The 24,131-nt window shown below is 44.1% G+C and overlaps 1 protein-coding gene and 2 non-coding genes across 3 annotated transcripts in view; 2 read left to right on the top strand and 1 right to left on the bottom strand.

The window, feature by feature from the left end:
• The window catches only part of LOC139379507 (transmembrane protein 179B-like), a 10,048-nt gene extending 9,529 nt beyond the window's left edge, over positions 1–519 (top strand). Inside the window, exon 5 of the mRNA XM_071122324.1 lies at positions 235–519. Within this exon, the coding sequence (XP_070978425.1) occupies positions 235–393 (159 nt within the window). The 3' untranslated portion in view covers positions 394–519. The remainder of the gene's footprint in view (positions 1–234) is intronic.
• A 12,194-nt stretch (positions 520–12,713) lies between these two features.
• On the top strand, positions 12,714–12,821 carry LOC139379666 (U6 spliceosomal RNA). The gene has a single exon (XR_011628408.1). It is a non-coding gene; the product is annotated as a U6 spliceosomal RNA (small nuclear RNA).
• A 1,397-nt stretch (positions 12,822–14,218) lies between these two features.
• On the bottom strand, positions 14,219–14,326 carry LOC139379665 (U6 spliceosomal RNA). The gene has a single exon (XR_011628407.1). It is a non-coding gene; the product is annotated as a U6 spliceosomal RNA (small nuclear RNA).
• Between the last annotated feature and the right edge of the window lie 9,805 nt (positions 14,327–24,131).

Genomic DNA, 24,131 nt, shown 5'->3' with positions numbered 1-24,131 from the left:
AGAGTTCTACACTGGACTGTACAGGTCTGGGGTCAGTATTAGAGTTCTACACTGGACTGTACAGGTCTGGGGTCAGTATTAACAGACATTTATACACTGGACTGTACAGGTCTGGGGTCAGTATTAACAGACATTTATACACTGGACTGTACAGGTCTGGGGTCAGTATTAACAGACTTATCTGACATCATCACCCCCCCCCCCCCCCTTTGTCTTTTTCTTCTCTCTCTCCAGACTGCGGTGTGGGTGAACTTCTTTTTCTGGATTCTGATTGGCGTGCTGGTAGTGATCCAGAGAGGTCAAGGGTCCGAGTTTAGAATGACGGCGGCCGACCCCTTAGCCACGCCCTCTGAGACAGAACCTTTCTTCCCACGCCAGGCCCGGCCCCAGTGACTCATAACCGTCTCGCCTTGGCTAGACACATGTGGAGACACGCACACACTCCTCACTGTCTGACCTGTTAGTAGAGAATGAATGAACCTCACCCTATGTATGTTTGAGAGAGTCCTCCTCACACACACACACACACACACACACACACACACACACACACACACACACACACACACACACACACACACACACACACACACACACACACACACACACACACACACACACACACACACGCTCCTGGGGTCAGTGTCTATGCGGATCTCTGGTTCTGAGTACTGCGCCCCAGTGAAGCAGAGATGGCCTAGCTGATTTAAGGCAGCATCTGTCTCTTCAAGGATATAACAAGAATATACTAATGGTAACACGTAGAGCCACTGTAGCTTTCTCTGTGGTCCCTCCATCCACAGTCCTTTCTCTGTGGTCCCTCCATCCACAGTCCTTTCTCTGTGGTCCCTCCATCCAGTCCTTTCTCTGTGGTCCCTCCATCCACAGTCCTTTCTCTGTGGTCCCTCCATCCACAGTCCTTTCTCTGTGGTCCCTCCATCCACAGTCCTTTCTCTGTGGTCCCTCCATCCACAGTCCTTTCTCTGTGGTCCCTCCATCCACAGGCCTTTCTCTTCCTATATTCAGGGAGATGTGTGTGTGTGTGTGTGTGTGTGTCGGTGTGTGTGTGACTGGCTGACAGGGACATCAATCTTCTCAGATAATATCAGTGCCTTGCACTGTGTGTGTGTGTGTGTGTGTGTGTGTGACTCCCACTGCCAAACCAAGGCGACTGGACCACAGTCAGCTTTCAGCAATGTCACACTGTCCTCCAGACAGACCTTATAATGCCTTACTGACCACTGACACAAAGCAACCATTTTGTTACAGCGTTCGCTTTCTGCCTGCACTTACTTAGATAGTTTTTTTTATTATTATTATTAAAAACCAAAAACATGTATTTTAGTTTGAGTTAATGAATTATTGTTGCCATTGCTGATACTGTATTGTTGAATCTTTTTACAGAACTTTATGAAAACAGGTATCGACCATCCAATAAAGATACATTTTTTACTTGTCAGATATTCTTCATTCTTTCATTCGTTTTTTGTTCTATATTTCATTCTGGGTTGGGCAACCTTAGTGCTGCTGTAGAGTTCAAGGGTGTACAGGCTTTTTTATCTAGACAGGAGATTTGATTGGACAGATTGGGAATCATACTGTGTAGACAGGAGATCTGATTGGACAGATATGGAATCATACTGTGTAGGCAGGAGATCTGACTGGGCAGATTGGGAATCATACTGTGTAGACAGGAGATTATCCGATGATAGTCTCGGTAATGTGTTTTCGGACCTTCCCTTGGTCGTATTCTCGCGGGGCAGAAATCTCAGAGACCAATTGGTTCACTCTGATTTACCACCCCAAGATATTCCTGAACAACGTCTATTTGCGCCCCTACTGGATGGAAATTACAAATGTAATGGCTGTGCTCAATGCAATGGCACTTATAAATGTAGATCCATCAAACACCCCCAAACAGGGAAATCGATCCCAATAAAAGGTGTTATCACGTGGTCCACGAAGGCAGTTATTTATCTTGTAACTTGTCCTTGTGGTAAAAATTATGTGGGTAAAACAAAGCGCGAATTAAAAGTACGTATTTCAGAGCATCGTAGCACCATTAGGTGTAAAAACTTTACTTATCCAGTTGCGGCCCACTTCTTGGAGGCAGGCCACTCGATTTCGTCTCTGCATTATATTGGCATCGAACATGTCACCCTCCCTAGGAGAGGGGGTGACCTTGATAATTTATTGTTAAAACGAGAGGCTGCCTGGATCTTTAATCTAAAGACCCTTGCGCCCTTCGGTCTCAACGTAGACTTTGATCTGAAGACATTCTTGTGATTATTGTGACTTTGCCATTGTAATTGTGTGTAAACTTGTGTAGTCAAATTAATCTATGATCGTATGCTCTCCATTTGTTGTTTGTGAACTGTTTTTTGTATGACATTTTTATATTTGACAATTAACCAATGATATTAGGCCACTCTTGGCCATGATTACAGACACCTGTGTCTTTTGACACTATATAAACGAGTCATCCCGCAGTGTTTGTGATTATACCCTGATGAAGACAGCTTGGCTGTCAAAACGTTGGTAATTACATTTTTGCATCTGAGCTCCTCTTTTATTTTCAAGGAGATCTGATTGGACAGATTGTGGAGGGTCTAAGGCCTAATTAGACCCTCTGATAGCCCCTTCAACCGAGAACCGAGAATTTTCTATTGCAGCTGCAGTTTTAAAACTAAAAATCGCTCGAATTTCTTTGATAGATAATCCTGTTCTAGATTGATTTATAGTCCTATACAGTGCCGATTTTAGCATGACAAGCTTGGTTGGGCAAACTCAAAAATGTTTTGGGGGATGCCAGCAAAGCCACTACACAACACAACACTAAACAATACAGTAACTGCACTAGAACGGTGACAAACTGTTAGGGCCTACTTTCCCAGTTCCCGTTGTTTTGAACGCGGCAGAAGTAATGCTGAATTGACAGAGACCCTCAAACCCAGACTTGGACCACACAACAACAACAATTCTTGCTGTTAGCCACTGATTCCTTCCAAACAACTCATTGTTGAATTTGTGAGTTTCAACTTGTTGTGTAATGTTTATGTCCAATGGCCGATGAGCATCGCTACGTTTTATCTGTAATTTCTCTCCATAATTTCTCTTCGTATGACAAGGATTGAAAAGAATTTGTCAGATTGTCGACTTCATTCATGATGATGACTGCTTGTCTAGCATGGAGCTAAGACTTTAAAGTTGACATGATCAGCCCAATCAAAGCTACGGTAGATATAACGTGATGTGACATCACTTTATCTGTGGCCAATGACCTTGAGCCTTCTTGGCTGGGCACTTCTAATGTAACTCTATGGCAGCACCCAAGGAGCTTGAATTTTCTAGCTCTACCTGTAGAAAATTTCGTGGTGAAGTAGTGTCCCCATGAGTGACAACAGAACACTGAGCCAATCACATCGCAAACTAGAGAACATTACCAAACCCAACACTCCGTATTTTCCTCTGGCTGCCCCACCACCACAGAAAGCACTGAACTTGGCTGAAACATATGCATTTTGGAGATGCTTTACTCTAGAAAGAAAAGTAGAGACCATGTTTGTATGCAGCTTTATTCATTATTATTTTTTAGATTGTTTGCAAACTGATTTGTGACACGTATTAATGCACAAAATAACTAAACAGGGTGGGCTCAAAACAGGTGGGGCTCTGCCCTGATTGACAGGTCGCCACTGGCCCTATATAGATGTCCGAGCCATATGTAAACAATAAGTAGATGTCCTAACCGACTTGCCATAACTATAGTTGGTTAACAATACATTTGTGGAGTGGTTGAAAAACAAGTTTTAATGACTCCAACCTAAGTGTATGTTAACTTCCGACTTTTTATACAGTATATATATCCAGTTGAATTTGGACGTTTACATATACCTTAGCCAAATACATTTAAACTCAGTTTTTCATAATTCCTGACATTTAATCCTAGTAAAAATTCCCTGTTTTAGGTCAGTTAGGATCACCACTTTCTTTTAAGAATGTGAAATGTCAGAATAATAGTAGAGAGAATTATTTATTTCCGCTTTTATTTCTTTCATCACATTCCCAGTGGGTCAGAAGTTTATATACACTCAATAATATTTGGTAGCATTGCCTTTAAAGTGTTTAAATTGGGTCAAACGTTTCGGGTAGCCTTCCACAAGCTTCCCACAATAAGTTGGGTGAATTTTGGCCCATTCCTCCTGACAGAGCTGGTGTAACTGAGTCAGGTTTGTAGGCCTCCTTGCTCGCACACACTTTTTCAGTTCTGCCCACAAATGTTCTATAGGATTGAGGTCAGGGCTTTGTGATGGCCACTCCAATACCTTGACTTTGTTGTCCTTAAGCCATTTTGCCACAACTTTGGAAGTATGCTTGGGGTCATTGTCCATTTGGAAGACCCATTTGCGACCAAGCTTTAACTGATGTCTTGAGATGTTGCTTCAATATATCCACATCATTTTCCTACCTCATGATGCCATCTATTTTGTGAAGTGCACCAGTCCCTCCTGCAGCAAAGCACCCCCACAACATGATGCTGCCACCCCCGTGCTTCACGGTTGGGATGGTGTTTTTCAGCTTGCAAGCCTCCCCCTTTTTCCTCCAAACATGACGATGGTCATTATGGCCAAACAGTTCTATTTTTGTTTCATCAGACCAGAGGACATTTCTCCATAAAGTACGATCTTTGTCCCCATGTGCAGTTGCAAACTCTAGTCTGACTTTTTTTTATGGCGGTTTTGGAGCAGTGGCTTCCTCCTTGCTGAGCGGCCTTTCAGGTTATGTCGATATAGGACTCGTTTTACTGTGGATATAGATACTTTTGTACCTGTTTCCTCCAGCATCTTCACAAGGTCCTTTTCTGTTGTTCTGGGATTGATTTGCACTTTTCACACCAAAGTACGATCATCTCTAGGAGACAGAATGCATCTCCTTCCTGAGCGGTATGACGGCTGGTGTCCCATGGTGTTTATACTTGCATACTATTGTTTGTACAGATGAACGTGGTACCTTCAGGCGTTTGGAAATTGCTCCCAAGGATGAACCAGACTTGTGGAGGTCTACCATTTTTTTCTGAGGTCTTGGCTGATTTCTTTAGATTTTCCCATGAAGTCAAGCAAAGAGGTTCTGAGTTTGAAGGTAGACCTTGAAATACATCCACAGGTACACCTCCAATTGACGTCAATTAGCCTATCAATTAGCCTATCAGAAGCTTCTAAAGCCATGGCATCATTTTCTGGAATTTTCCAAGCTGTTTAAAGGCACATTCAACTTAGTGTATGTTGACTTCTGACCAACTGGAATTGTGATACAGTGAATTATAAGTGAAATAATCTGTCTGTAAACAATTGTTGGAAAAATTACTTTAAGAAATTTGTAGAGTGGTTGAAAAACAAGTTTTAATGACTCCAACCTAAGTGTATGTAAACATCCGACTTCAACTGTGTCCTATATATATATATCTCCTATATATATATTGATGTCCTAGCCCTATATACATTAATTATAGATGTCCTAGCCCTAAATACATATATTTATATATAATGTCCTAGCCTACCTCTTTCAGGTAATACATTCAATTCAGTATTAGCCTTATATTAGTATTAGCCTTATATTATATTATAGCCTTATGTTAATTAATGACGGATTATGTCTAATAAGCTTCTAATTTATAGCTTCTGTCTCTTGCGTAATACCCAAGCGCCTGAGCTCCGCTCACCTCCCCTTTAAAAAAACGTTCCTTAGCTCTTGGTCCCATGCAGGAAAAACTAGAATAGCTTTTTGGGTATTATTATTTTTTTTAGCATTTCTTATACCAATAGAAGGATCCTTCTTTTCTGTTGAATGTTACATACAGCAGCCAATAGAACTCGCGGGTTTGAAAGAAGCGCGAATGACCGATGACGATAGGCTATAACAGTTATTTATTCAGACCCATAAACATTCAATCTCCGTGAAGAGAATTGAGGGCTAACATATAGCTAGCATAATAACTGCTTATGAAGAATAAAGTCTATTGTTTAGGGACAGAAGATAGATAGCGTTAGAGAACAGGAGACATTTTTTTTTTACATTTTAACTGCTAAGTTTACCATCCCGGGTCTCTGTCGGGGCTTTGTTATCCAGCGTTCTTATTTTCTCAATCTCCTTCTCTCCCCTCCTCCTTCTCTCCCCTCCTCCATCTCTCCCCTCCTCCATCTCTCCCCTCCTCCATCTCTCCCCTCCTCCTTCTCTCCCCTCCTCCTTCTCTCCCCTCCTCCTTCTCTTTCCTCCTCCTTCTCTCCCCTCCTCCTTCTCTTTCCTCCTCCTTCTCTCCCCTCCTCCTTCTCTCCCCTCCTTTCCCTTTAGAGTGTCTTGCTGAGTTTGCGGAGCATTCTATCACTGGCCTCCATCTGAGCCTTGCTGTCCAGCAGTTGTTCTAGCTGTCTTCTCATCTGAGCCATGTCCAGCTGGGTGGCTTGACACTGTTAATAAATCAATCAATCAATCAACAATCAATCAATCAACCAAACGTCAGTCAGTCTACCTAAATAATCTACGCATCCAGCCATACCTCACCTGTTCTCTCAAGCACGCCGACTCCTCCCGCAGTGCGGCGGCGGCCACGGCTAGCTGCTCACTACGCTCCCGACACTGGGACTGCATCTTCACTGCGTCTGTTAAGAGGGACTCGACGCTCACTGCTACGGAGTCACACTGGTCCTTAGACATGGTGGTGACGGTGATGGGTGGTCTATATAGGTGGAGAGAGGGACGAATGGGAGGGATTTAGAGACTGGTCCTTAGACATGGTGGTGATGGTGATGGGTGGTCTATATAGGTGGAGAGAGGGACGAATGGGAGGGATTTAGAGACTGGTCCTTAGACATGGTGGTGATGGTGATGGGTGGTCTATATAGGTGGAGAGAGGGACGGATGGGAGGGATTTAGAGACTGGTCCTTAGACATGGTGGTGATGGGTGGTCTATATAGGTGGAGAGAGGGACGGGTGGGAGGGATTTAGAGACTGGTCCTTAGACATGGTGGTGATGGGTGGTCTATATAGGTGGAGAGAGGGACGGATGGGAGGGATTTAGAGACTGGTCCTTTGACATGGTGGTGATGGGTGGTCAATATAGGTGGAGAGAGGGACGGATGGGAGGGATTTAGAGACTGGTCCTTAGACATGGTGGTGATGGTGATGGGTGGTCTATATAGGTGGAGAGAGGGACGGATGGGAGGGATTTAGAGACTGGTCCTTTGCCATGGTGGTGATGGGTGGTCTATATAGGTGGAGAGAGGGACGGATGGGAGGGATTTAGAGACTGGTCCTTAGACATGGTGGTGATGGTGATGGGTGGTCTATATAGGTGGAGAGAGGGACGGATGGGAGGGATTTAGAGACTGGTCCTTAGACATGGTGGTGATGGGTGGTCTATATAGGTGGAGAGAGGGACGGATGGGAGGGATTTAGAGACTGGTCCTTAGACATGGTGGTGATGGGTGGTCTATATAGGTGGAGAGAGGGACGGATGGGAGGGATTTAGAGACTGGTCCTTAGACATGGTGGTGATGTGTGGTCTATATAGGTGGGGAGAGGGACGGGTGGGAGGGATTTAGAGACTGGTCCTTTGACATGGTGGTGATGGTGATGTGTGGTCTATATAGGTTCGAGAGAGGGACGGAAGGAGAGAGAAAGTAGAAGAATTTGTGTCTGAAAAGCTTTAAAATGTACATATGTCTAACGCTCCTCTCTTTAAACACTGGACACTCACTCAAACACTGGAGGGCTGGGGCCCGTACGGCCAGAGTTTAGCCCGGCATCTGAAGATTACAGGGGCTTGGCTCTCACCACCGAGACCCTGGCATAACAATCAGGGCAGACCGTGTGCATGTTTGCCTGCCTGTCTGTCTGCGTGTGTGAGTATCGTGATGAGACATAGACAGCCGGGCCACCCCCTATAACCTGTGTGCAAACAAGGTCAAGGTGTGTGTGAGTGGAACTCTACAAACAGTCATGCTAACCTATAGGTACCGCGGGACTCTACAAACAGTCACGCTAACCTATAGGTACCGCGGGACTCTACAGTCATGCTAACCTATTGGTACCGCTGGACTCTACAGTCATGCTAACCTATAGGTACCGCGGGACTCTACAGTCATGCTAACCTATAGGTACCGTGGGACTCTACAGTCATGCTAACCTATAGCTACCACGGGACTCTACAGTCATGCTAACCTATAAGTACCGCGGGACTCTACAGTCATGCTAACCTATAGGTACCGCTGGACTCTACAGTCATGCTAACCTATAGGTACCGTGGGACTCTACAGTCATGCTAACCTATAGGTACCGCGGGACTCTACAGTCGTGCTAACCTATAGGTACCGCTGGACTCTACAGTCATGCTAACCTATAAGTACCGCGGGACTCTACAGTCATGCTAACCTATAGGTACCGCTGGACTCTACAGTCATGCTAACCTATAAGTACCGCGGGACTCTACAGTCATGCTAACCTATAGGTACCGCGGGACTCTACAGTCGTGCTAACCTATAGGTACCGCTGGACTCTACAGTCGTGCTAACCTATAGGTACCGCTGGACTCTACAGTCGTGCTAACCTATAGGTACCGCTGGACTCTACAGTCGTGCTAACCTATAGGTACCGCTGGACTCTACAGTCGTGCTAACCTATAGGTACCGCAGGACTCTACAGTCGTGCTAACCTATAGGTACCGCAGGATTCTACAGTCGTGCTAACCTATAGGTACCGCTGGACTCTACAGTCGTGCAACCTATAGGTACCGCTGGACTCTACAGTCGTGCAACCTATAGGTACCGCTGGACTCTACAGTCGTGCTAACCTATAGGTACCGCTGGACTCTACAGTCATGCTAACCTATAGGTACCGCGGGACTCTACAGTCATGCTAACCTATAGGTACCGCTGGACTCTACAGTCATGCTAACCTATAGGTACCGCTGGACTCTACAGTCGTGCTAACCTATAGGTACCGCAGGACTCTACAGTCGTGCTAACCTATAGGTACCGCTGGACTCTACAGTCGTGCAACCTATAGGTACCGCTGGACTCTACAGTCGTGCTAACCTATAGGTACCGCGGGACTCTACAGTCATGCTAACCTATAGGTACCGCTGGACTCTACAGTCGTGCTAACCTATAGGTACCGCTGGACTCTACAGTCATGCTAACCTATAGGTACCGCTGGACTCTACAGTCATGCTAACCTATAGGTACCGCTGGACTCTAAAGTCATGCTAACCTATAAGTACCGCGGGACTCTACAGTCATGCTAACCTATAGGTACCGCTGGACTCTACAGTCATGCTAACCTATAGGTACCGCTGGACTCTACAGTCATGCTAACCTATAGGTACCGCTGGACTCTACAGTCATGCTAACCTATAGGTACCGCGGGACTCTACAGTCATCCTAACCTATAAGTACCGCGGGACTCTACAGTCATGCTAACCTATAGGTACCGCTGGACTCTACAGTCATGCTAACCTATAGGTACCGCTGGACTCTACAGTCATGCTAACCTATAAGTACCGCGGGACTCTACAGTCATGCTAACCTATAGGTACCGCTGGACTCTACAGTCATGCTAACCTATAGGTACCGCTGGACTCTACAGTCATGCTAACCTATAGGTACCGCGGGACTCTACAGTCATGCTAACCTATAGGTACCGCTGGACTCTACAGTCATGCTAACCTATAGGTACCGCTGGACTCTACAGTCATGCTAACCTATAGGTACCGCTGGACTCTACAGTCATGCTAACCTATAGGTACCGCTGGACTCTACAGTCATGCTAACCTATAGATACCGCTGGACTCTACAGTCATGCTAACCTATAGGTACCGCTGGACTCTACAGTCATGCTAACCTATAAGTACCGCGGGACTCTACAGTCATGCTAACCTATAGGTACCGCTGGACTCTACAGTCATGCTAACCTATAGGTACCGCTGGACTCTACAGTCATGCTAACCTATAGGTACCGCTGGACTCTACAGTCATGCTAACCTATAGGTACCGCTGGACTCTACAGTCATGCTAACCTATAGGTACCGCTGGACTCTACAGTCATGCTAACCTATAGGTACCGCTGGACTCTACAGTCATGCTAACCTATAGGTACCGCTGGACTCTACAGTCATGCTAACCTATAGGTACCGCTGGACTGAGTGATCTGTGTCTACAAGTGGCCTGAAAGAGGCTTTACTCCTGGTTAATCTACCCTTCATCCTCCCCCTCTCTCTCTCTTATTCTCTCTCTTATTCTCCCTGCTGGCTTTTTCTGGGCTTTCAAACACACATCAGGTGTACAACAAATAAAGACATTAACATTCGAAATGAATTTAAATTACAGAATTTTGTAGGCTATTTGTCCATTAGTTCCATTGCAATTAACAAGACTTGTCTGCAATATTTGACAACATTAAACCTTACCAAGGAACGGCAGGTGCAGGTTCAATACGGAGCACCTTGTTCAGGTAGGTAGATCCTCAGCTAGATGTATTATCCCGTGTTCTGGCGGCGCAGGTTCAAATCAACCGCATCTCTTCCCTCCTCTCCCTTCAACAGCGTGTCGTCTTCCCTCCTCTCCCTTCAACAGCGTGTCGTCTTCCCTCCTCTCCCTTCAACAGCGTGTCGTCTTCCCTCCTCTCCCTCGTGTCGTCTTCCCTCCTCTCCCTCGTGTCGTCTTCCCTCCTCTCCCTCGAATTTTGCTGGAGCACGCACGACAATTAATACGACAAGATGAGAGGGAGAGCGAGAGAGCGAGTTATTAGCCTACATATGAGTTTATAGGACGGTGCCAGCATAGATGTAATATTTATACTGTAAAGAAAGAATAATGAGTGACACTGACTGCAGACTGACCAGAATAGAAACATCCAACGTTGTTGTAAAAACTATTGGTCGCTAAATCTGGAGATATGTCGGACCATGTAAAAAAAATATCTATAACTGAATGGTCGGTCTGGTTCTGTTCTATTCATCCTGGATATTACTTCTACTGGAATACAGGGAACAGACAGATTATCATCTGTATTTTAAAATGACCAGAAGTAGAAGTAATATCCAGGATGGTAATGAACATCCTGAGTATTACTTCTACTACTGGTCATTACCATCCTGGATGTTACTTCTACTACTGGTCATTACCATGCTGGATATTACTTCTACTACTGGTCATTAACATCCTGAATATTACTTCTACTACTGGTCATTACCATGCTGGATATTACTTCTACTACTGGTCATTACCATGCTGGATATTACTTCTACTACTGGTCATTACCATCCTGAATATTACTTCTACTGGTTATTACCATGCTGGATATTACTTCTACTACTGGTCATTACCATCCTGGATATTACTTCTACTACTGGTCATTACCATCCTGGATATTACTTCTACTACTGGTCATTACCATCCTGGATATTACTTCTACTACTGGTCATTACCATCCTGGATATTACTTCTACTACTGGTCATTACCATGCTGGATATTACGTGTGTGAGTCGTGAGTCATAACGTGTTACCTGCCCACCATGGTCATTACCACTGCTTTATTCCTTACTGCTGTAAACGTAAAGTGCAAACAATTTTTACGAGACCTTTCTATTTTGGAGTCTTGTCAGAGTTTCTGGTTTCAACATTGTCTTCGAATATATTATTTAGTGAAACATGGTAGGTGTGTTTAAAAAAAAAAAATTTTTTTTATTGTTTAACCTGTTAGGCCAGTGGAGAATAAGTTCTCATTTACAAATGCGACCAGGCCAAGTCCTGACTTACAACTGCGACCTATTTTGTGGGGGGAGATAGAGACACGCACGCTGTCGAAAAATAGGAATAAATCCCAAATTGAGGTTTAAATACCTCGGTTTAGGATTTGTATTGCTTTATGTCTACCTTTTTTTTTCTCCAGTATTCTGATTTTGTTACCTACACACCAGGAACGGACGCTATTTAGGTTTACGGGACATTTTAAACAGCGCTGCCTCTTATTTCTTGTTTTATTTGAACATGGTTGTATTTTGTCCTAAATTGTAGGACTGGGATGTCAAACGTGACAAATTCATTACATTTCTCTGGCAATGTGTTTCGTACTTTCAATGGAACACCTCTTATCAGCCCTCTGCACCGCGCCACCAAGTCTTATTTGAGGTGAATGGAGCTCCATCTGGTGGAGGAAAGCAGTACTGCACCAGCGGCTTTTAAATTAAAACAAATCCAAGATGGCGACTTGTGTGAGTATTGAGCACAAATGTATTTTGGTTTAGTTTCCCCTCTTGTTGGTAAGATTTTCTGCTGTTTTAAAAATGTGAAAGTTCAACAGACACACACTAAGCCCAAATCCTCTCAGCTCTGAGTAGAAGTGGATTATGAGATACAGATTTCGGCCCAGTTTAGTTTCTACTAGCCTAGCAAAGACTGACGAGGGAAGAGAGGAGGGGGAAACCACACCAGTCACAGCACCGCTACTCCCCATAACCCCCAGCCTACCCTACTGCTTGGTAAAAGGCAACTATTAGCAGCTTTTAGATGGTACATCAGAGAGCTATGTGTGTATAGAGTTGTGTTGATTGTTTTAAGCATATTTTAGTCTTATCAGGGTGTTTCCAGAGTATAACCGTGTATGAGACTGCTAATCTAGACTGGTCCTACAAATTATGTCTGTAAAACCCATCTTTTTCTGCTCGCTTCGGCAGCACATATACTAAAATTGGAGCGATACAGAGAAGATTAGCATGGCCCCTTGTGCAAAGATGACACGCAAAATCGTGAAGCGTTCCCAATTTTGTCCCTCGGTGTAGTTGTCTTGTAGTTTTGTTATTCAACTTTGTTTACTGTATTCATTGTGTGGTGGAGAAAGCAGGCACTTCGTGTGGCTGTTGGCTACCTCTAGTGGTCATGTTGGGTAACAGGACTGCTGAACTAAACACAAAGTCAGACAGCTGTGTCCCTATTGACAGGATATTGTTCACGAGTGGAGCTTGTGCCACCAGGATTTAGCAAATTTAAGGGGGGCTATTTTCTACCAAGGATGAACATATTTGTCGACCCGGTATGGAATCCTGACACGGCTGCTGTATTTAGCCTTGAATCGTTGTTTTTTTAATGAATTATTTTACCGTGAGAACCTGTCACTTTTTGTCAAGTCGCTCACCCTCGTCAGGATTCAAACTTGTAGAAGGTTTGTCTAAATGTGTTTAAGCCGAAACACCACAAGAGTTTCATCTTGTTTATGGGTGATTTTGAGACTACGGGCACTTCTATGTCTCCGGGTCAATCTGGGGGTTTTGATTAAAAGTTTATATTCTTTAATATTCTCTACAATTACCCCAGACATTAACACCAAGTTTCCATGGTAAATTAAAATTTTCTTGAAAACTTCATTAAATTAGGTATTTGTCCTCAGTGGTTGAAATAACACCACTACCAAACTAAAGGTATATTTTGTGTAAACAAATATAAAGGGCATACTCATAAATATTGATATCTTTTATTTAATCGATTATTTCTCTAGTTGATACCAATTACACATTATATAAATGTTATTTCATAGAAAAACATAGTAGAACCTCAAAAGTCTGGGTCAGGGACAAGGACAAAACAGTGGCATTTAGGTATAAAATGCATCTGAAAAGTAGCTATAAATACTTGGTGTTAAAGTCTGGGGTAATTGTAGTGTGAACTTAAAGAATATAAACTTTTAATCAAAACCCCCAGATTGACCCGGAGACATAGAAGTTCCCATAAACAAGATGAAACTCCTGTGGTGTTTCGGCTTAAACACATTTAGACAAACCTACAAGTTTGAATCCTGACGAGGGTGAGCGACTTGACAAAAAGTGACAGGTTCTCACGGTAAAATAATTCATTAAAAAAACAACGATTCAAGGCTAAATACAGCAGCCGTGTCAGGATTCCATACCGGGTCGACAAATATGTTCATCCTTGGTAGAAAATAGCCCCCCTTAAATTTGCTAAATCCTGGTGGCACAAGCTCCACTCGTGAACAATATCCTGTCAATAGGGACACAGCTGTCTGACTTTGTGTTTAGTTCAGCAGTCCTGTTACCCAACATGACCACTAGAGGTAGCCAACAGCCACACGAAGTGCCTGCTTTCTCCACCACACAATGAATACAGTAAACAAAGTTACAAAAGGTCTGAAAAAGACAAAACTACACCGGACAAAATTGGGAACGCTTCACGATTTTGCGTGTCATCTTTGCACAAGGGGCCATGCTAATCTTCTCTGTATCGCTCCAATTTTAGTATATATGCTGCCGAAGCCAGCACAAGTAGTCAGTCTTAACAGACATAATTTGTAGGACCAGTCTAGATTAGCAGTCTCATTCACGGCTATTCTCTGGAAACACCCTGATAAGACTAAAATATGCTTAAAACAATCGACACAACTCTATACACACATAGCTCTCTGATGTACCATCTAAAAGCTGCTAATAGTTGCCTTTTACCGAGCAGCAGGGCAGGCTGGGGGTTATGGAGAGTAGCGGTGCTGTGACGGGTGTGGTTTCCCCCTCCTCTCTTCCCTCGTCAGTCTTTGCTAGGCTAGTAGAAACTAAACTGGGCCGAAATCTGTATATCGTAACCACTTCTACTCAGAGCTGAGAGGACTTGGGCTTAGTGTGTGTCTGTTGAACTCTCACATTTTTAAAACAGCAGAAAATCTTACCAACAAGAGGGGAAACTAAACCAAAATACATTTGTGCTCAATACTCACACAAGTCGCCATCTTGGATTTGTTTTAATTTAAAGCCGGTCCCCTTTGACGTCCGCTGGTGCAGTACTGCTTTCCTCCACCAGATGGAGCTCCATTCACCTCAAATAAGACTTGGGGGCGCGGTGCAGAGGACTGATAAGAGCTGTTCACACCTTGCCAGAGAAATGTTGTAAATTTGTCACGTTTGTCATCACAGTCCTACAATTTAGGACAAAATACAACCATGTTCAAATAAAACAAGAAATAAGAGGCAGTCTGCGCTGTTTAAAATGTCCCGTAAACCTAAATAGCGTCCGTTCCTGGTGTGTAGGTAACAAAATCAGAATACTGGAGAAAAAAACGGTAGACATAAAGCAATACAAATCCTAAACCGAGGTATTTAAACCTCAATTTGGGATTTATTCCTATTTTTCGACAGCGTGCATGTCTCTATCTCCCCCCACAAATAGGTCGCAGTTGTAAGTCAGGACTTGGCCTGGTCGCATTTGTAAATGAGAACTTATGGCCTAAAAAGTTCAATAATAAAAACTTTATTTTTTTTTAAACACACCTACCATGTTTCACTAAATAATATATTCGAAGACAATGTTGAAAGCAGAAACTCTGACAAGACTCCAAAATAGAAAGGTCTCATAAAGGTTGTTTGCACTTTACGTTTACAGCAGTATGGAATAAAGCAGTGGTAATGACCATGGTGGGCAGGTAACACGTTATAACTCACGACTCACACACGTCCGAGCGAAGCCGTCTAATCTAGCTAGTCTGAAGGGAGATGCATGGCCACAGATGGCTAATTATGGCTTTTTCAACAACAGTAGCAAGCAAGTCCTGTCTTACTTAGGTCAGTTAGGATCACCACTTTATTTTAAGAATTTGAAATGTCAGAATAATAGTAGAGAGAATGATTTATTTCAGCTTTTATTTATTTCATCACATTCCCAGTGGGTCAAAAGTTTACATACACTCAATTAGTATTTGGTAGCATTGCCTTTAAATATGTTTAACTTGGGTCAAACGTTTTGGGTAGCCTTCCACAAGCTTCCCACAATAAATTGGGTGACTTTTGGCCCATTATTCCTGACAGAGTTTGTGTAACTGAGTCAGGTTTGTAGGCCTCCTTGCTCGCACATTCTTTTATAGGATTGAGGTCAGGGCTTTGTGATGGCCATTCCAATACCTTGACTTTGTTGTCCTTAAGCCATTTTACCAAAACTTTGGAAGTATGCTTGGGTCATTGTCCATTTGGAAGACCCATTTGCGACCAAGCTTTAACTTCCTGACATGTCTTGAGATGTTGCTTCAATATACCCACATAATTTTCCTACCTCATGATGCCATCTATTTTGTGAAGTGCACCAGTCCCTCCTGCAGCAAAGCACCCCCACAACATGATGCTGCCACCCCCGTGCTTCACGGTTGGGATGGTGTTCTTCAGCTTGCAAGCCTCCCCATTTTTCCTCCAAACATAACGATGGTCATTATGGCCAAACAGATCTATTTTTGTTTCATCAGACCAGAAGACATGTCTCCAAAAAGTACAATCTTTGTCCCCATGTGCAGTTGCAAGCCGTAGGCTGACTTTTTTTATGGCGGTTTTGGGGCAGTGGCTTCTTCCTTGCTGAGCGGCCTTTCAGGTTGTGTCGATATGGGACTCGTTTTACTGTGGATATAAATACTTTTGTACCTGTTTCCTCCAATATCTTTACAATGTCCTCTGCTGTTGTTCTGGGATTGATTTGCACTTTTCGCACAAAATTACGTTAATCTCTAGGAGACAGAACATGTCTCCTTCCTGAGCGGTATGACGGCTGCGTGGTCCCATGGTGTTTATACTTGCGTACTATTGTTTGTACAGATGAACGTGGTACCTTCAGGCGTTTGGAAATTGCTCCCAAGGAAGAACCAGACTCGTTGAGGTCTTGGCTGATTTCTTTAGATTTTCCCATGAATGCAAGCAGAGAGGCACTGAGTTTGAAGGTAGACCTGGAAATTAATCCACAGGTACACCTCCAATTGACTCAAATGATGTCAATTAGCCTATCAGAAGCTTCTAAAGCCATGACATCATTTTCTGGCATTTTCCAAGCTGTTTAAAGGCACAGTCAAGTTAATGTATGTAAACTTCTGACCCACTGGAATTGTGATACAGTGAATTATAAGTGAAATAATCTGTCTGTAAACAGTTGCTGGAAAAATTCCTTGTGTCATGCACAAAGTAGATGTCCTAACTCACTTGCCAAAACTATAGTTTGTTAACAAGAAATTTGTGGAGTGGTTGAAGAACCGAGTTTTAATGACTCCAACCTAAGTGTTTGTAAACTTCAGACTTCAACTGCGTATGTACAGATTACCTCAACTAGCCTGTACCCCTAAACACTGACTCGGGAACCGGTGCCCCCTGTATATAGCCTCGTTATTGTTATTCTTATTGTGTCACTTCTTATTTTAGTCTAATTGGTAAATGTTTTCTTCTTCCTGAACTGCACTGTTGGTTAAGGGTTTGTAAGTAAAGCATTTCACGGTAAAGTCTACACTTGTTGTGTTCGGCGCATGTGACTAATAAAGTTTGATTGATGTGTGAACAACCACAAGGCAAAGCAATTATATCCTGGTATATTAAGCAGGTTGACTTTATTATTGGTAACAATCATCGTTATCAGCTGTACCACCAACATCGTTGTCAACACCAACATCGTTGTCATCACCAACATCGTTGTCATCACCAACATCGTTGTCATCACCAACATCGTTGACATCACCAACATCGTTGTCATCACCGACATCGTTGACATCACCAACATCGTTGACATCACCAACATCATTGTCATCACCAACATCGTTGTCAACACCAACATTGTTGACATCGTTGTCATCACCAACATCATTGTCATCACCAACATCGTTGACATCACCAACATCGTTGTCATCACCAACATCGTTGACATCACCACATCACCAACATCGTTGTCATCACCAACATCGTTGACATCACCAACATCGTTGACATCACCAACATCATTGTCATCACCAACATCGTTGTCAACACCAACATCGTTGTCATCACCGACATCGTTGACATCACCGACATCGTTGACATCACCAACATCGTTGACATCACCAACATCATTGTCATCACCAACATCGTTGTCAACACCAACATCGTTGTCATCACCAACATCGTTGACATCACCAACATCGTTGACATCACCAACATCATTGTCATCACCAACATCGTTGTCATCACCAACATCGTTGTCATCACCGACATCGTTGACATCACAAACATCGTTGACATCGTTATCAGCAGTACCATCAGAGGTATAGTAGCATAATCATGAAATTACATTTATTATCAGAAATATATAGAAGAGCTTTACTTTAGTTTGTGTGAATATAAGTGTTGATACCGTTGGGTACTAAAGTAAATACTGTATTGTAGTGTTGGACCATCCATTCATTCCATAGGAAAAGCTGCTGCTGGCAATTTAATTTCAGCCATTTTATCTTATGTAGATCAGTAGTAACCTGATGTCTCGTGAGTCATGAAAGACAGTTACCCAAACCGACTAGCTGGTCAGCACACACAAGATTTGGTTTGGAGATTAGTGGAAACCAACCTGGTCAAAATAATCTTAAAATCTGGATATTACTTCTACTACTGGTCATTACCATCCTGAATGTTACTTCTACTTCTGGTCATTACCATCCTGGATATTACTTCTACTACTGGTCATTACCATCCTGAATATTACTTCTACTTCTGGTCATTTTAAAATACAGATGATAATCTGTCTGTTACCTGTATTCTAGGATGGTAATGACCAGAAGTAGAAGTAATATCCAGGATGGTAATGACCAGTAGTAGAAGTAATATCCAGGATGGTAATGACCAGTAGTAGTAGTAATAACAGCACTATCATTAATAGTATCCTATATAGAGCAGAATAATAACAGTTTACATATCAGGAGGAATAGTTTTTTGACTTTTTGGGGTCTGACATGGTGCCCGTTAAAAACTCATAATCTTCATCCAAGTTGGCCAAACTCTTTCAGCCATAACTGCAAATGGCCCCGTTTTCTCCCCTCAGAACGGACACACCTCGGTGTCATCCTGGCTAACACATCCTCATGTTTAGACAAAATAGTGATGTGGACAGCACTGGACTGTTACAATGACTGGAACCCATCAGAGACATTACAAAGACCAGGTCAATGGTACCCTAAACCCAATTCCTCATGCACCCTATTCCCTAGAACCCTATTCCTCATGTAGCCTATTCCCCAGAACCCTATTGCTCATGTAGCCTATTCCCTAGAACCCTATTCCTCATGTAGCCTATTCCCTAGAACCCTATTCCTCATGTAGCCTATTCCCTAGAACCCTATTCCCTAGAACCCTATTCCTCATGCACCCTATTCCCTAGAACCCTATTCCTCATGTGCCCTATTCCCTAGAACCCTTTTCCCTATAACCCTATTCCCTAGAACCCTATTCCTCATGTACCCTATTCCCTAGAACCCTATTCCGCATGTAGTCATCCTGGCTAACACATCCTCATGTTTAGACAAAATAGTGATGTGGACAGCACTGGACTGTTACAATGACTGGAACCCATCAGAGACATTACAAAGACCAGGTCAATGGTACCCTAAACCCAATTCCTCATGCACCCTATTCCCTAGAACCCTATTCCTCATGTAGCCTATTCCCTAGAACCCTATTCCTCATGCACCCTATTCCCTAGAACCCTATTCCTCATGTAGCCTATTCCCTAGAACCCTATTCCCTAGAACGCTATTCCTCATGTAGCCTATTCCCTATAACCCTATTCCCTAGAACCCTATTCCTCATGCACCCTATTCCTCATGTACCCTATTCCCTAGAACCCTTTTCCCTATAACCCTATTCCCTAGAACCCTATTCCTCATGTACCCTATTCCCTATAACCCTATTCCCTAGAACCCTATTCCTCATGTACCCTATTCCCTATAACCCTATTCCCTAGAACCCTATTCCCTAGAACCCTATTCCCTAGATGAGGAATACAGATGTTGCATCTTAATTTGAGCCAGTTTGCTACAACAGGAAAATAAACCTTGTGGATTATAATTAATGGACATTTTTAAAAGGGTTGATAAAACACTTTCGTAAGGGAAAATCAAGTCTTAAATTTAAAAGTGGAAATTAGAAACTTCAGAAGCCACCCTGGCCAGAAAGTTGTGTCCTGTTTGTCTAGGGAACAGGGTGCCACCCTGGCCAGAAAGTAGTGTCCTGTTTGTCTAGGGAACAGGGTGCCACCCTGGCCAGAAAGTTGTGTCCTGTTTGTCTAGGGAACAGGGTGCCACCCTGGCCAGAAAGTAGTGTCCTGTTTGTCTAGGGAACAGGGTGCCACCCTGGCCAGAAAGTAGTGTCCTGTTTGTCTAGGGAACAGGGTGCCACCCTGGCCAGAAAGTAGTGTCCTGTTTGTCTAGGGAACAGGGTGCCACCCTGGCCAGAAAGTAGTGTCCTGTTTGTCTAGGGAACAGGGTGTCACCCTGGCCAGAAAGTAGTGTCCTGTTTGTCTAGGGAACAGGGTGCCACCCTGGCCAGAAAGTTGTGTCCTGTTTGTCTAGGGAACAGGGTGCCACCCTGGCCAGAAAGTTGTGTCCTGTTTGTCTAGGGAACAGGGTGCCACCCTGGCCAGAAAGTTGTGTCCTGTTTGTCTAGGGAACAGGGTGCCCCCCTGGCCAGAAAGTAGTGTCCTGTTTGTCTAGGGAACAGGGTGCCACCCTGGCCAGAAAGTAGTGTCCTGTTTGTCTAGGGAACAGGGTGCCACCCTGGCCAGAAAGTTGTGTCCTGTTTGTCTAGGGAACAGGGTGTCACCCTGGCCAGAAAGTTGTGTCCTGTTTGTCTAGGGAACAGGGTGCCACCCTGGCCAGAAAGTTGTGTCCTGTTTGTCTAGGGAACAGGGTGCCACCCTGGCCAGAAAGTAGTGTCCTGTTTGTCTAGGGAACAGGGTGCCACCCTGGCCAGAAAGTAGTGTCCTGTTTGTCTAGGGAACAGGGTGCCACCCTGGCCAGAAAGTAGTGTCCTGTTTGTCTAGGGAACAGGGTGCCACCCTGGCCAGAAAGTTGTGTCCTGTTTGTCTAGGGAACAGGGTGCCACCCTGGCCAGAAAGTTGTGTCCTGTTTGTCTAGGGAACAGGGTGCCACCCTGGCCAGAAAGTAGTGTCCTGTTTGTCTAGGGAACAGGGTGCCACCCTGGCCAGAAAGTTGTGTCCTGTTTGTCTAGGGAACAGGGTGCCACCCTGGCCAGAAAGTTGTGTCCTGTTTGTCTAGGGAACAGGGTGTCACCCTGGCCAGAAAGTAGTGTCCTGTTTGTCTAGGGAACAGGGTGCCACCCTGGCCAGAAAGTAGTGTCCTGTTTGTCTAGGGAACAGGGTGCCACCCTGGCCAGAAAGTAGTGTCCTGTTTGTCTTGGGAACAGGGTGCCACCCTGGCCAGAAAGTAGTGTCCTGTTTGTCTAGGGAACAGGGTGCCACCCTGGCCAGAAAGTAGTGTCCTGTTTGTCTAGGGAACAGGGTGTGATTCGAAGATTGTCTTCCATCATAGTAATAATATAATTGTCAACCTGTCAACATTCGTACTGCAACACAAAGACATTCCGACAGCGTAGCGATGACATCACAGCGACAAAATGGAACCAATGTTGCCTGCGACCAGTGTGCGTGGCGACCAGTGTGCGTGGCGACCAGTGTGCGTGGCGACCAGTGTGCTTGGACAAGTGGTGATCTCATGGGAATGCACGTATATGTGTGTGATTTATCTTGCCACTGTTCTCAGAAAAAGACAAGAGACGACACCAAATCAAAGGCTCAGTTTGTGTGAGCAAGGACCACACACTGAAAATAAACCAGGTCATCCTCTGTTTGTGGTCAAGTTTGTCATTTAGTAGAATGTAATTCTCTCTCCCTCGTTGGCTAAACATTGGTGGGGCTAGGATCACAGCCCGCGCACCAGGACCACCTCAGATCGTCATAGAAACCACGAGGATCCAGTAATCCAACCATAGATACCGTTGATTACTGCCTCGGGGAGGTTGGAGAGAGAGAGAGAGAGAGGGAGCTGCTTGTAACTCAAGCCCAGTTCCTCACCTCGAACTCTGGGTAGATGCAGACAGCGGAGTGGGTGATGGTGCCCTATTCCCAATGTAGTGCCCTACTTTTGACCAGGGCCACATACCATATAAAGGGCAGTATACATACACATAGGGCTGTCCCATAAAGCCTCTGGTCAAAAGTAGTGCACTACTCAGGAAATAGGGTGTGATGTGAGACGCCAAGCAGGCAGACAGTGACAACAAGGCTATAGGAGGTCAGAGAGGAAGGATCAGATATCCTCCATTTTGTTTTGCTGCGTTGGGTTGTTGGCTGAAGAAGACGGGGTCCAGTGTGATGGAAAATAGATAGCCTCCTATCTGTAGAGGTGACTGTGAACACACACACACACACACACACACACACACACACACACACACACACACACACACACACACACACACACACACACACACACACACACACACACACACACACGCACACACACAGTTTATAGAAGAACTGGTTCATGATGGCACTCCCAGATGATTGGATGCTCAGTGTCCATGTCTATCCATAGCATGTTGAGCTGTTTCCAGAATGTTCCATCTACTCCCTCTCCTTCAGTTGGTGGAGAACGGAACTCTCGTTCTCCACCCGTTCCGTGGAAGACGAGATAAAAAGAGGAATACACATGCTCTGTTTTTGTCTTTCATCTCCCGCATCCTGTCTTTTCTTTGCCCCTCCTCTTCTCCTCCGTCTCAAAAGAGCAGATCCTAAATGGTGGCGTCCGATGTCCCGTCGCTGAAGGCGACATCCCGTACCCCGCAAACATATTTACCAGCCCTCTTGTTTACCTATTTCAGAGAAACAATTCCGGTCACTAAAATATGGAACAGGGTCCCATTTGGGAAACAGCCATCTTTTTATACAATCACCTACTCCTACAGTGTCTGTCTCCTACAGTGTCTGTCTCCTAAAGTGTCTGCCTCCTACAGTGTCTGCCTCCTACAGTGTCTGCCTCCTACAGTGTCTGTCTCCTACAGTGTCTGCCTCCTACAGTGTCTGTCTCCTACAGTGTCTGCCTCCTACAGTGTCTGTCTCCTATAGTGTCTGCCTCCTACAGTGTCTGCCTCCTACAGTGTCTGCCTCCTACAGTGTCTGTCTCCTACAGTGTCTGTCTCCTACAGTGTCTGTCTCCTATAGTGTCTGCCTCCTACAGTGTCTGCCTCCTACAGTGTCCTTGAAATCTGTAAAACAACATACTCAGACAATATCCTTGCATATATATTGTATCTGGAAAACATTCCAATGTTCAGTCTACTACCCTCCATTTTAAACTTCCCTCTCCTTCTCTCCCTCTCTCCCCCTCTCCCTCTCCCTCTCTCCCCCTCTCCCTCTCCCTCTCTCCCTCTCCCTCTCCCCCTCTATTTCTCTCCCACATGGTCTTTTTCTGCAAGTCTTTCGGTCTGCATTTCTCTGTCATATTATCAGACCTCTCTATCGCTGTCATATTATCAGACCTCTCTATCTCTGTCATATTATCAGACCTCTCTATCTCTGTCATATTATCAGACCTTTCTTTCTCTGTCATATTATCAGACCTCTCTATCTCTGTCATATTATCAGACCTCTCTATCTCTGTCATATTATCAGACCTCTCTATCTCTGTCATATTATCAGACCTCTCTATCTCTGTCATATTATCAGACCTCTCTATCTCTGTCATATTATCAGACCTCTCTATCTCTGTCATATTATCAGACCTCTCTATCTCTGTCATATTATCAGACCTCTCTCTCTCTGTCATATTATCAGACCTCTCTATCTCTGTCATATTATCAGACCTCTCTATCTCTGTCATATTATCAGACCTCTCTCTCTCTGTCATATTATCAGACCTCTCTATCTCTGTCATATTATCAGACCTCTCTCTCTCTATCATATTATCAGACCTCTATCTCTCTCTGTCATATTATCAGACCTCTCTCTCTCTGTCATATTATCAGGCCTCTCTATCTCTCTGTCATATTATCAGACCTCTCTATCTCTGTCATATTATCAGACCTCTCTATCTCTGTCATATTATCAGACCTCTCTATCTCTGTCATATTATCAGACCTCTCTATCTCTGTCATATTATCAGACCTCTCTATCTCTGTCATATTATCAGACCTTTCTTTCTCTGTCATATTATCAGACCTCTCTATCTCTATCATATTATCAGACCTCTCTATCTCTCTGTCATATTATCAGACCTCTCTCTCTGTCATATTATCAGACC

This window comes from Oncorhynchus clarkii, chromosome 21, assembly GCF_045791955.1.
Source record: "Oncorhynchus clarkii lewisi isolate Uvic-CL-2024 chromosome 21, UVic_Ocla_1.0, whole genome shotgun sequence".
NCBI lineage: Eukaryota > Metazoa > Chordata > Actinopteri > Salmoniformes > Salmonidae > Oncorhynchus > Oncorhynchus clarkii.
Note: the sequence above shows the minus strand (reverse complement) of the source record. Positions and strands in the feature narration are given on the sequence as shown.